Source organism: Akebia trifoliata, chromosome 2 (genome assembly GCF_017979445.1).
Source record: "Akebia trifoliata isolate Shusen 1 chromosome 2, ASM1797944v1, whole genome shotgun sequence".
In the NCBI taxonomy this organism is placed as follows: Eukaryota; Viridiplantae; Streptophyta; class Magnoliopsida; order Ranunculales; family Lardizabalaceae; genus Akebia; species Akebia trifoliata.
The window spans coordinates 2,274,621-2,288,844 of record NC_141376.1 but is presented as its reverse complement, the minus strand read 5'-3'; the positions used below and the strand labels follow the sequence as shown (position 1 = coordinate 2,288,844).

General features: G+C 34.3%; 1 protein-coding gene across 1 annotated transcript; it reads left to right on the top strand.

Moving 5' to 3' along the window:
* Nucleotides 1-2,459: 2,459 nt before the first annotated feature.
* LOC147408726 (protein POLLENLESS 3-LIKE 2-like) lies at nucleotides 2,460-4,441 on the top strand. Its single transcript, XM_086421217.1, has 4 exons — nucleotides 2,460-2,730; nucleotides 2,834-3,046; nucleotides 3,125-3,280; nucleotides 3,363-4,441. The coding sequence occupies exons 1-4, from the start codon at nucleotides 2,563-2,565 to the stop codon at nucleotides 4,215-4,217; spliced, it is 1,392 nt and encodes a 463-aa protein (XP_086277343.1). The 5' UTR covers nucleotides 2,460-2,562; the 3' UTR covers nucleotides 4,218-4,441.
* The last annotated feature ends 9,783 nt before the right edge of the window (nucleotides 4,442-14,224 follow it).

The following is a 14,224-nucleotide window of genomic DNA, read 5'->3' as shown; positions in this document are numbered from 1 at the left end:
CACACAGCGCGATAAAGACACTCCACCAACCTCATGTACCCAATACACATGCTGTGGACCCTACCTACCAAAATATCAATTATAACCACCCAAATCCAACCATCCTTTGGACCCAACATCTTCCTTTTAAGAAAGGGAAAACCTCTCTTTTTTTCTATTTCAAACTTCAATAAAGGTTATAGACACGTGTTATTCACGTGTTGCAAGGTAAAGATTTTTTTTCAAAATAATATTTTGAGATTTACCTGAACAAACTTTACTTTATGAGTCAGACTAGCATGACTATCTTAGTAAGATTTCAAATCTTACCATGGGTCTTTGGCCTACATGGATAATTGGCAATCCAATAACACTGTCTTCTAGATTTTGTGGAAGAACTTAGATAAAAAATTAAAAAAAAAAAAGTCATTTTTAGCTTGATCGAAGATTTTGAAAACGGATAATTATTAAACTCATAAAGTTAAAACTAAAATACAATGATTAAAACTTACCTTTTTCGCGAGTTCTTAGAATTTTGTTCTTTATAACTATGTGCATCAAATCATATTTTTCCATGCCATCTAATGATGTGGTTAGGATCCACTCCAAAGTATGTTACGTAACAAACTAATCTCATCAATTTAAATTTTAGAATATAAATCATTGCTAAAAAGTTTGTTGGATAACAAACTTGATAAATTAGGGTTTAGAGGGTAACAAACATGATAAAGTACGATTTTCTTGGAATTATCAGAACTCCCAGGGAGTTTTGAAATAAAAATGCAACAATTAGATCTACCTGGAAATCTTTATACATTTTATTATTTGTTAACAAAAATTAAAAATATATATTTTTTATTTTATATTATTATTAATAATTTAAGAGTGTCGTTATAATTTAATAAATTAATTAATGTTGATTTATATCAACTATATTCACCTACCTCTCATTATAAGAGTAAAGGATTACGAGAGCTAGTGTCTGGGTCTAAGTATATATTCTCATTTTTTATATTTATTTACATCTTTAAGAGCATTTAATAATGATGCGTAGAGGACATCGAAAATCTATTCGTCCGTTTGTAACCCTTTTTCTTCTTATTTGAAAGCACCCGCCTACCCATTACAACCATCATCATCGTCATTATTATTATTATTGAGGTATTATAGAATTTGAGATGCTATAAATTAAAAAAAGGAAAATGCTGGAATGATACAAACGGAGATACAAAGGTGACAACAATGATGTGGTGGCGCGCACATAACCGTAGATGTTTTTTACTTGTATCTTGCGAAAAAGTATTTATGGTAACGTGCGCGACACCACATCATTTTGTCACCTTTGTGTCTCTGTTTGTGTCACCCGAACACGACTTAAAAAAGAATATGATGTGACAATAGAACTTTTATTGGCACACCAAGGTTTTTTTTTTAACACCATATTTGAATTGTGCTGATCAACAATGTAAAATGTCTTCGCTATTTATTTTTGTAGGGTTCTTAGACTTTTGTATTCTACATCCACATTAACATTTCATTTAAATAGGTGGTCCTTCGATCCATGCAATCTGAAGATCGTGATTGGTGACGATGACAACACCAACCCCAACAACAATCAAAGATAAAAGAAGATCCTTAGGAGATAATGGAGAAAAATCTACAAATCCAATACTTTGTAGTTGCAATCATCGGTCTATTTCTCTCTCATTAGGTATAGTTACAAAGGGGTTTGATGATAGAATAAATAAATAAAAAGAGAGAAAAAAAAAAAAGGGGAAAAAGGGTAATGAACCCTAGCCACTTGAATTCGTTCAATTATAGGATTTGCATGTACAAAGAAAATGTTGGTGTGGCAATAATAACAACATGAAAACTATCAATTGGCGGACCACCTGTGTTGGAGCAAAAACCAAAGAGATAAATCAATAATGGGCCTAACTCAAAGAGCTGGTGCACAGGCGTGGGTCATCTCATTCATGGTCCCCCATCTCTGACTGTCAAAGCCCAATGTCAGTAATTGGCCCAATTAGGTAGTACGAACAAAAAAACTACATTTGCCCTAATATACATGTGTCGTTTTTTTATTGGCAGAAAACTAATAGAACAACGACCTAAATGGAGACAAAAGAAATACGGACAGAATAATGACTCTGATTCTGGGCTGACGTGGAAGTGTTCAGACACCCTTAGATTTCTTTCAGTCTCTATACACTGCCATGTCGGCGAAGTGTTGAACACAGTGTCCAAGTGTGTCAGGTCAAAAAAAAATTCCTAGAGATTAGTAATACTTTCCTATATAATATTGCCCACAAAATATGTTTTCACATCTCAGCCGCTCGTTGTTAAGCACTAGAATTCAACTTTCGTACTCGAAGAACAAGAAGAGAAACAACGGCTAGTTTTTTGAAACGTTAACGCTTTAACGGTCGAATAATTCAAAAACCCTTTCTAATATCGGCAACACACTCTGTCAGAAACACTGATTCTTCTCTCTTCTCTCCCCACTCTCTCTTATTCAGTTTTTCTTTCTTTCAAAGATCTGCTTCATCTGGACAAATCTGCAAAAACCCACAAGAACTAAAGATGATGCAAGATCCATGGAACGCTCCACCGGTTTTCAGACCTTCGAAATCTGCTCCTTGTTCACCTGTAAAGCCTCTTGGGATCGTTAGAACTCGCTCCGAGTCCTTTAATGTCGCCCACAAGGTCCCCGTGGGCGACACTCCTTATGTGAAGGCCAAAAATGTTCAAGTAAGTTTATGGATTCGAATTTAAATTGGTTAAAACAAAACCATTTTTCTGTTGATCTTTTTTCCTATTTTATATAATAATGGGAATTTTTTGTGTGAATCAGTTGGTGGATAAGGACCCCGAAAAGGCCATCCCCTTGTTCTGGGCCGCCATTAATGCTGGAGATCGAGTCGACAGTGCTTTGAAAGATATGGCAATTGTGATGAAGCAACAGAATCGGGCTGAAGAAGCTATTGAAGCAATTAAGTCGCTGAGAAGCCAATGTTCGGATCAAGCACAAGAGTCTCTAGATAATATTCTCCTAGATCTTTATAAGGTAGTTTAATTTCTCTTTCCCCATTGTGGGTATTTTAGTATAAAAATGTTTGAAGTAAAATTGCTGAGATTTTTGCAGAGATGTGGGAGATTAGATGATCAAATTTCACTTTTGAAGCACAAGTTGTTTTTGATTCAACAAGGTATGGCTTTTAATGGAAAGCGCACCAAGACCGCCCGATCACAAGGGAAGAAATTCCAACTCTCCATCGAGCAAGAAGCGACTCGGTTGCTGGTAATTATGAATTTTCCCTCTCTTTTTTCTATTTGGAACTCCTTTAATTGGTCTATAAAATAGAGGGGAACAATTGTTGCAGGGGAACTTGGGGTGGGCATTGATGCAGCAGAGCAATTACGTTGAAGCTGAAGACGCTTATAGGCAAGCCCTTTTGATCGCACCGGATAATAACAAAATGTGCAATCTGGGTATCTGTCTGATGAAACAAGGGAGAATTGTCGAAGCCAAAGGAACTCTCAGAAGAGTGAGACCGGCCATGGTTGATGGTCCAAGAGGTGTAGATTCTCATCTCAAAGCATTTGAAAGGGCTCAACAGATGCTTCAAGACCTCGAGTCCGAAATGATGAATAAAGGAGGAGACCATGTCGAACAGAGCCGTCTCTTCGATACCTTCCTGGGTTCTTCCTCTATTTGGCAACCTCAGCCTTGCAAAGAACCAACTGCTGTTCCATTCAATGGGAACTATATGAAACCTCCTCATGAAGATTTCGCTGACGAGAATAGAAACTCGAACAGAATAAGTAATCATCAAGTGGTTCCTCCATTAGGGAATTTCCTTAACATCGATGCACCACCATTTTATTCATCAAAGATAATTAAAGACCAGAATGAAACCCAATTTCATGATAATTTAGGTGGTCTTAAGAGGACCAGGTCCATCAATGCTGGCCACCCAATAATACCTAGCCTGACTACATTTTCGGAGCAACCTCGTAATAAGACCCGAATACTCTCTCCTGTCGAAGAAAACAAAGAGTGGGCAGGTTTGGCCTTTGAAGAAGAGGCTATCGTCGCTGCAGTTCTTGGTCCAACTGATGAGATGACGAAGACTGTGGATACTAGTAATAATAATTCTGCGATCATTCAGAGAAAAGTTGGCAAGAGGCTTAAGGTTTTTGAAGATATTACACTCTCCTTGAGCCCAAGAGTGTGACTACTGAGATTGATTACATATATTTTTCCTTGTTTAAGTTACTGTTGCTTAGGTTGGAGATGAACTTGTTCTCCTTGGCTCCAATTCCTCCTCTATATAGAGGGAATCGAAGCAAAACTAACATCCCTCACTCTTATTCATCAGGTCTATGGTAGTGGTAGTTAATGCATTCAAAGCAGCAGCCCTGTATTCACATTTATAATAAACTTATGCATTCAAATAAACTCCTGCATGGAGCAGAACATTATATCGATTTTCGTCGTGTCGTGTCGTGTCGTGTCGCCGTGTGTCTTAATGTTGGAAAACTTTGTTTGAAATGGGAAAAAATTTCGAGGATTGAGTGTGTCAACCTGCACAAATAACTTGGTGATGATCATACCTATTGAATGGGGCCGCATCATAAAATCATAATAAATAAATATTCCACCCATCCAATTTATGGACTTTTTCGTTGTATTAGCCATATATTTTTTCAGCTATCATCCTTTGGACCGATGTTTAAACATTAAACCAGCCATATTTTTACAGTGTGGGTTGAAAGGCACCGCCAATCTCTCTCTATGGTGCACAACCCCCAAAATGTTTTTACTATTATTTAAAGGGGAAATCATCTAAAAAAATCTATTACAAAAAATATTAATTTTATGGGTTGATTTTATTTTTTTTAAATTAAAGTTTTCGACATTTAAATAACCTAATTTTATTTTTTTATTAAATTTTATTTTAAAAGTCAACAATTGCGGTGTCATATATTTTTTTTAGAAGTCAACAATTTTCGGCTCAGAGTTTCAGATCTGTAGTATTTTAAATTTTCGATCAGATAAGCAGAAATTTAAGAACACGTGAGTTCTGATCTAACGCTTATGTTCATCCATCTCACTATTAACATATAAAATACTCGCCTAAATCCTTGGACTCTTCTCCTCCATCTTTTTGTTATCACGTGATGCTATTATGTGCCATAAAGTGCAAACGATTAACACTAACTATAGAATCACATGTTAATGTGCTTTTAATTCTCAGTGTAAAAAAAAATCAATAATTACGGCCTGATATTTGATTTTAAAAAAAATAATAATAAAATTCCATTATTTAAGGGTCGAATTATTTATTTATTTATTTATTTAAATGACATAGTAATTGTTGATTTTTTTTTAATTTAATAAAAAAAATCCGGCCCTTTAAGGGCCGAAATCTTTAATTTTTTAATTTAAAAAAAAATCGGCTGTTAAAGGATTGATTCTGATTTATTTTGATAAATTCTATAAAATAGTTATTTTTTTAAAAAATATTTTTTGTTGTTGATAATTTTCCCTTATCTAAACCATTTCACACAGCTAATTTCAGCAAATGTTGCAAAAAATTTAGGAGAGTAGCAAACTTGGATATGCTTACTCTTTGATCTGTAAAACAAAAAACTAGAATAAATAGTGTTCACCCATTAAGGAAGTCATGGAACATGGGTATCCCCCCACCCTTCGGGTGAGACTAATCCCAGTCACACGCACCGCCCCCTTGGAAAGTCCTACATGCAATTGGTTGAGTCGATGGTCAACTGGACCCTGGATGGTGGCCTCAAGAAATCCATAGCTTCGTGAGGTTTCGAACACTTGACACCCTTCCTGAGGAGCTTATCAAGGCTTGGCTTGCCACTAGGCGAACCCCCTTGAGGTTATCGTAGTGATATACTTGCAAAGTATCTGTTCTTCTCAATAGTTTGTTGAAAAAGCCATGCAGAGATTCTACCTTTGCATAAAGTTCAATATAATGATGGAACTCTAGAGAACTGCTTTTATGGGAAATTTTAACCAGCCCTCTGTTTCCCCTTCCAGTAACTCTCTGATACAATATAGGTATCAAAGTAAGATATATAATCTGAGACAACCTCTTAATTATTCTGAGAAAAGAAATATCGAAAGAGATTTTTATCTTTTTTAACTTGGTAAATATTGCAAAGAGACACAAATCCATATGGATGTCTCAAAACTCATATAGTATTTCCCACATCACCTTCTCCTACTCCTCTTTCTATTAGACATCTCATTATTGTCAGTATCCAAGTTAGGTGGCAATTCGATTCTTGAATGAGGTCGCATTGCGTTGACTCCTTTTTTTCATGCCAGCCTCCCAAAAAATGCATAGCCATGCGAACTAACATATTAACTAACAGTAAACCCTTAATTGGGTTCAAATCCATTCCCCCAATTAGACATGAAAAATGCAAAATTATAGTCATTATAATCATTATCAAAGTCCTATCCCAAAAATTGCTAAGTGACTTATAAAACCAATTCAGAGAGCCATTTATGTTTTCAATGTGAATGATCTACCATTCTTCCAAATTCTTTCAAGACTTAAAGAAGACATGAAGCCGCTAGAAAACAAATGCAAGCAAAGAATCAATTCGTAACAGCTTTCAAAAGTTGTTCATCATCTATAATCTAGGTGATCCACATCTATAAAATGTGGGATGTATCAATCATAGCTTTCATAATCACTTTCATCTTGTTCCCAATTATAATTGGTTTACAAGAGGGATCAGCTTTTAATTTGTATATGTTAGCTTTAGTTATAGATTCAATAACTGCGCACTCATTTCAAGAGAAGATCCCTTGACGTATATTATTTACAAATGACATAGTATAATTGATGAAATTACAGGAGTCAATTGCAAAAAAAAATAGAGTTGAGAGAGTTGTTTTAGAATCCAAAGGCTTTAAAATAAGTAAAACCAAAATAAAATATAAAATACAAGTTAGTAATGACACGCATGGAGACGAAAGACCAATAAAAACTGATGGCTCGCAAAATTTCAGAAGTGACTTCTTTTTTTCACCTTGGTTCTATTATTTATTAGATGGATTAAGTGGAAAGGATGTTGTCCATAGAATTAAAGTTGGATAGTTAAAGTGGAAGTGTCCTTTTGGAGTGAAATATAATTGACGTATACCAATCAAATTCAACGAATTTTTTTATAAAATGATAATAAGACTAGTTATGTTTTACAGAGATGAATGTTGGGCAATCAAAAAACATGTTAAAAATTGGAGCATATCAAGGATGAGGACGTTGATAAGGATGAGGGGAGAAACTAAAGAAGAAAAAAAAAAACCGAAAGCATTCCTGAAAATTTAGTAGTCCCACTATGTGATAAACTATGAGAAAGTCGTATAAATATGGTTTGGTCATGTGTGTGAAAGACTAAAGAATAATTATAAGTGCACCCAGCCTTGGTACACGGTTGGGTAGATGGCTGATGTGGCAAGGGCACAGAACCACACATCTTTTTTCTGTGTATTCTGATGAAAACCATCTATGGTTCAGTGCCCTTGCAACGTCAGCCACATACCCAATCGCGTACCAAGACAGCGTGCATTCATCACGACTCAAGAATAAAACAGCCTCGGTCCCAAAAGAATGTGGTCGGCTATCAAAATTGTGAGTTCATGGAGGTGGTGTCCCTAGCCAACTATTAAGTAGTCTATATAGCCACGGCATCACCATTTGAAAACATTATTATTTTCATATCCATCAAGCTCACCAGAAAATGCTTTAGCGATTTTTAAGCCATTGTTTGCACTATATTTCAACTCTTCCTCATTACAACACCAAATTCATAAAGCTAAAATACATGAGAAACAATAGCAGACCTACCCACTAAAACGACAAACAGGAAAAACACACACACACAAAGCAGAATCCTAATTTCAGTAAGAAACAGAACGTTGAATAAAAGAAAAGAAAAAAAAAATAATCGAATCCAGAAACTATAAATTGAAAAACTGGGATATCTAAACAGAACCCATAAACCCAATACTCTCTCTGAATAAAGAAAACCAATTACAGAACAACACAGAAAACATGGAAACAAAATGAAGAAAAAAAAGAGATAAATACGCCAAACGAAGCATGATAGGTGGGCTCAGTTGTTGCTGGCGATGAGAGAACGAAGATATCGAGCAGTCTTGACGATTTGCTCGAGAAGGAGAAGGAGAAGAAGGGTCGATACAGAGATAGAGAAAGGTTTTACTTTTTCATCCAGTAATCAAAGAAATAGTGCCTGCGTTTTTACATATGTAAAACCAATCATTTAACATGTTGGAATGACTCAAACAGTGACACAAATGATGTGGTAGCGTGCACATAACCGTAGATGCTTTTTACTAGTATCTCGCCGAAAAGCAAGGGGCGGAGCTGGTGGGGGCAATTGCCTCTCCCCATTTGCCCCCATAGAACTTTGAGAAATCCCTATATTTTAAATTAACTACATGCCCCATTTGTCCTCACTCCCTCACCTCTCTCCCCATTTGCCCTCGCACCTTCACCTCCCTCCAATTTTTGCCCCTTTGAGACACCCTTATATTTTCAACTAAGTATATGCCCCATTTGTTCAGAGTCCCTCACCTCTCTCCCCATTTGCTCCCACACCCTCATCTCTCTCTAATTTTTGCCCCCACAGAACTTTGAGACACTCCTATATTTTCAACTAATTACATGCCCATTTGTCCCCACTCCATCAGTTCTTTAATTTTTTGTTGATGACATTGCCTCTTGACCGGGACTTCTCAAATCATTCGTCTTCACTATACAACTAACCATAGTTTGCCCCCCTATAGGAAAATCCTAACTCCACCCTTACCGAAAAGCATCTACGGTTATGTGCGCGCCACCACATCATTGTGTCACCTTTGCGTCACTCCAGCACAACTCTTTTTTAAAATATGAGTGATTGTTTGCTCACATACCAACACCATTTTAATCTGTGGCCCTCATGACATAAGCAATAATAAGAGAAATTTTCTCTCCTGCCTTGGTAAAAAATCAAAATTTCCTGATAAGATCATCTTGTCACATTCAAAGATATGATGCAATACAAAAGTGCTGTAGAGGATTATATTCTATGACTTTCAAAAAAAAAAAATTTATTATTTTAAAATTTTATTTTTTACCGTTGTATTTTAATTTTAAATTTGAGTGCTCATTAATCGTCCATTTTCAACACCATTGATCAAGTTTGAGAAAAAAAAAATTTACCATGAGATTTTTCATGAAATCTAGAAGGTTGTAGTGTTCAATTGCCAATATGATAATCCATGTGGATCCAACGATACTTTTTAAGATTTGAAATCTAAAAATAAAGATTTCTGGACAGTGGATGTGAGGGCAAGAGAGAGAAATTTCTCTCTTATTACTTACGTCATCAGCGCCACATGTCAATATGGTGTTGGTTTGTGAGCAAATAATCACTTGGTTAGAAGTTTCAAATTTAACTGATTTTTTGTGAGAAGATCATCCTCACAAAAATAAGTCCAATCTGATCCTTCTAACCCCATCAAAAGTGATTTAAAATGTAAATCGTCAATTTTTTACTAATAATTTATAAACCATTTTTAATGGATTTAGAAGTTTTGGATTGGGCTGATTTTTTTTTAGTATGAGATCATCCTTACCAACAATCAATTCAATCCGAAACTTCTAACCCATATTTTGAAAAATAAATATTTTTACTTATGTCCCTTGAACGTCCCCCCTATTTTGAGATACTTATTATGTTTCTAAACTCAGGTTCTATTAAGGTCACACGTTAAAGTGCAATAAATACACCTTAGGAATAGGCATATAAGGGTATTTAATAAAGACATTTTTAAAAATTACATGTAAATCTTTAACATTAGAGTTGTAATTTTCTAACGCCCTTATACGCTCCTAATGTGGCATGGGCTAGAACTATAGATTTATTTTTCCTTGGGATACAAAACTGTAGATTCTTATAAGAGTTGTATTGGAGTGACACAGGATTTACTATGATTCTCACAAGTTTGACGTGGAGATGCATACATAAACATAAATGATTTTTACTCATATCGCGAGGAAATACATCTATGATTATGAGCACATCCCACGTTAGACTTGTGAGAATTGCAGTAAATACATTGTGTCATTCCAACATTTTTCTTTATATAAATATGTGCAGTTGTGTATCATGAGAAAAATAATTTATGATTTTAGCACATGTCATTTCAGTGGGCGTGTGTAAGAGGGGTAAAGAAAATCACTATTCTTAAAATTATGTATATATTATTTATTGTCACTTGTTGACAGAATAGATGAAAGTTATGTCTAAATCTTTGAAATTATAATTATGTTTCATTCATCATTGAATGCCACAAATTATACTTCCAAACTTTTATTAAAGTTGAGGGTATTTGAAAGTTTCCCAACTAGATTGTCAACTTGTCACAAAAAAAAAAAAAAAAATGGGCGTGTTTAAAAGAAAACTCCAACACTAGGGTCTATTAAGTAATATGGTCTTTGTTTGTATTTTGTACCTAAAATGCCTGGCATTTATGTTTTTTTTACCCAAATTCCCTCATATGCTTATTTCCAAGATAAATTAATTGCACTTTGGCAAATCTTTAAGGACTTGTTTGATTGCGAGGCAAACTACACAAAAAATGATTTGTCGTGGAAAAGAGAGTTTTGAAGGTGTTTAATGCAGCAAAATAATTAAAGTTGACATGAAAAAGGATTTGCCCCTTGGAAAACGATTAGCCAACCATATGAAACATTAAAAAATCAAAACCTATACCTTCTAAAACTCTTCCATTTTTCTTCTTTTTCACCCAAAAACCTTCGAATCCTTTGTAAGCTCTCTCTTTCTCTCTCACTCTCTCGATTTTGTTTATTGGAAGAAATAATCTCAAGTTTGAAATAAAGGGATCCAACAACATAGGACTTGAGGCCTCCAATTCCCTCCACACCATCACCTCCAAGGCTTTAGCTGAGAGTTGATGGGTACTTGTAGCTCTAAGGGCTGGACATCTCTTCTTCAAATCAAATAGTAAGAAAACACTTCTATGACACAAAAGAAAGACAGATTTGAGAAATTTCAGGATGCTTTTTTTAGGAAATAAGGGTATAGGAGATGAGACATCCCACTCACATGAAGACCATGATGAGATTTGTTGATTGAAACCTAATTTCATCTCTCTTTTTTAAAATGTGTCTGCTCATATTTGTTTGAGTCAAACTAGCCTAAGTTAGTAACGTCCATGGGCTCACCTTGTCCCTCCAAAAACATGATTTGATCCGTCAAGGTTATAAAGGAAAAAATTATATTATCTTTGAAAAAAAAATTAAAAATTATTATTTTACACCATTGAATTTTAATTTTAAATTTGGAACTTATGTGAAAATTTGTTTGTCGTCCATTTTCAAAAACCTTGGATCAAGTCTAGAATAAATTGTTTTAAGAACTTTTTTTATTTAAGATTTTTGATGAAATTTAGAGGGTCATGAAAATTTTCATGACGTACTAAAACAGAAATTTTCATGACTACTCATAATGTTTTAGACAACGTCTTGTCCTATATGACAAAACAGTTTCGGACTGGGCTGATTTTTTGTGAGGATGATCTCTATGATGAGTAGATCATCCTCACAAAAAATCAACTGATTCTAAAATTTTCAATCCTATGAAAAGTGATTACAAACTAACGGTTAAAATGAATAATCCACAATTCTTTACCTTGTTAACTTGGGCTAGCCCTTTTAGAATAGGTTGATTATTTTGGGCAAGGATGATCCCCCGCACCATAGAGATCATCCTCACAAAAACTCAGTCCATTTCGAATCTTCTTGCCCATATAAGACAAAACACGTTATCTAGAATGTTGTCCACAGATCCTGACCTTATATATATGGGGTGGATCATGGGACATATGTAAAAACAATGATTTTTTAAAATATGGGTTAGAGGTTTTAAATTGAGTTGATTTTTTGTGAGGATGGTCATTATGATGAGATGATCATCCTTGCAAAAATTAGCTCAATTTGGAACTTGTAAGTCCATCAAAAGTGATTTACAAATTATTGGTAAAAATTTGACGATCCACATTCTAAATCTATTTTGATGGGATTAGAAATTTCAGATTGGACTGATTTTTTTTTTTTTAAGGATGATCTTCTCATCATAGAGATCGTCCTCACAAAAAAAATCAGCTCAATCCGAAACTTCTCCCATATTTTTGAAAATATTATTATTATTACATTGTTTTTATATATGTCCCATGAGACATCCCCAATATATATATAGGGGATGGTTCATGAGACATAAGTTAAATCATATGTAAAGACTATCATTTTTTTCAAAATATGGGTTAGAACTTTTGGATTGAGTAGATATTTTGTGAGGATGATCTCTATGATGAGAAGATCATCCTCACAAAAAATCAACCTAATATGAAATTTTGAAATCTATTAAAAGTGGTTACTAATTATTGGTAAAAAATTGATGGTCTACATTCCAAATCACTTTTGATGGGTTTAGAAGGTTCGAATTAGGTTGATTTTTTCTGAGGACTATCTTCTCATCATAGAGATCATCCTCAAAAAAAATCAACTCAATCCGAAACTTCTAACCCATATTTTGAAAAATAATTGTGTTATATATATTGGATGGATCATGGGACATATGTAAAAAAAATGTAATAATAATAAATTTTCAAAATAGGAATTAGAAGTTTCAGATTAAGTCAATTTTTATGAGGATGATCTCTATGATGAGAAGATCATCCTAAAAAAATATCAATCCAATCTGAAATTTCTAACCCCATCAAAAGTGATTTTGAATGTGGGCCATCGATTTTTTATCAATAATTTGTAAATCACTTTTGATGGACTTAAAAGTTTCAAATTGAACTGATTTTTTGTGAGGATGATATTCTCATCATCGAGACCATCCTCACAAAAAATCAACTCAATCCAAAACCTCTAACCCATATTATGAAAATACATTGTTTATATATATGTGTGTGGCGTTCGGAGGCCTTAAAGAGAGCCAAACATTGTGCTAAACATTTTTTCAATGTATGAATTAAGAGTTTCAAAACAGATTGACTTTTGTTGAGGATGAGCTCTATGATGAGGAGATCATCCTCACTAAAAATCAGCCTATTCTAAAACTTCTAACCCTATCAAAAGTGATTTACAAAAATTGAACGGACCACGATTCTTCAATTTGTAAATTAGGGTTAGAAGTTTTGGAATGAACTGATTTTTGGTGAGGATGATCACTTCACCATAGAAATCATCCTCACAAAAAATCAGCACATTCCGAAACTTGTAACCCTTATTTTGAAAATTGTTTGGCAAAATTTTTGACTCTCTTTAGGGCCTCCGAACGTTTCCCATATATATATATATGGGTCGGGTTCCTACGACTCTTATTATGACTCACATTGCGATACCATGTTTTGTCTTTATATGGGCAAAAATGTTTGGAATTGGCTGATTTTTTTGTGAGGATGATCTCTATGGTGAGGAGATCATCCTTGCCAAAAATCAGTTCATTATGAAACTTCTAGCCCTATGTTTACAAGTTGAAAATTTTCAGACCATCCAATTTTTGTAAATCAATTTTGATGGGGTTAGAAGTTTTGGAATGGGATGATTTTTTGCAAGGATGATCCCCTCATTACAGAGATCATCCTCACAAAAAATCAGCCCATTCCAAACCTTTTTGCCCATATAAGACAAAAACAATGTCGCAATGTGAGTCGTAATAAAGGTCGTAGGAATGTGACCCTATATATATAAACAATGTAATAAAAATAAAATTTTAAAATATGGATTAGAAGTTTTGGATTGAACTGATATTTCGTAAGGATGATATCTATTATGAGAAGATTATTGTATAAAAAAACAAAAAATCAGTCCAATCTGAAACTTCTAACCTCATTAAAAGTGATTTAGAATGTGGTTTGTCGATTTTTTATCAATAATTTATAAATCACTTTTGATAGGCTTAAAATTTTCAGATTGAGCTATTATTTTGTGAGGATGATCTTCTTATCATAGAGACCATTTTCACAAAAAGCTCAATTCAAGACCTTTGACTCATATTTTTGAAAAACCATTGTTTTATATATATTTTTTGACAAATCATTTGCAAGCAATATTTTCTCGCAATCAAACACGGCCTCAGTGATATTACCGAAATTGAAACG

What these genes read in the sequence shown, in the direction of transcription:
- LOC147408726 (XM_086421217.1), top strand. Translation starts at nt 2,563, where the DNA reads ATGATGCAAGATCCATGGAACGCTCCACCGGTTTTCAGACCTTCGAAA. An exon ending in TGAAGGCCAAAAATGTTCAA is followed by an intron (nt 2,731 to 2,833) that starts GTAAGTTTATGG and finishes TGTGTGAATCAG; the next exon opens with TTGGTGGATAAGGACCCCGA. An exon ending in AAGAAGCGACTCGGTTGCTG is followed by an intron (nt 3,281 to 3,362) that starts GTAATTATGAAT and finishes CAATTGTTGCAG; the next exon opens with GGGAACTTGGGGTGGGCATT.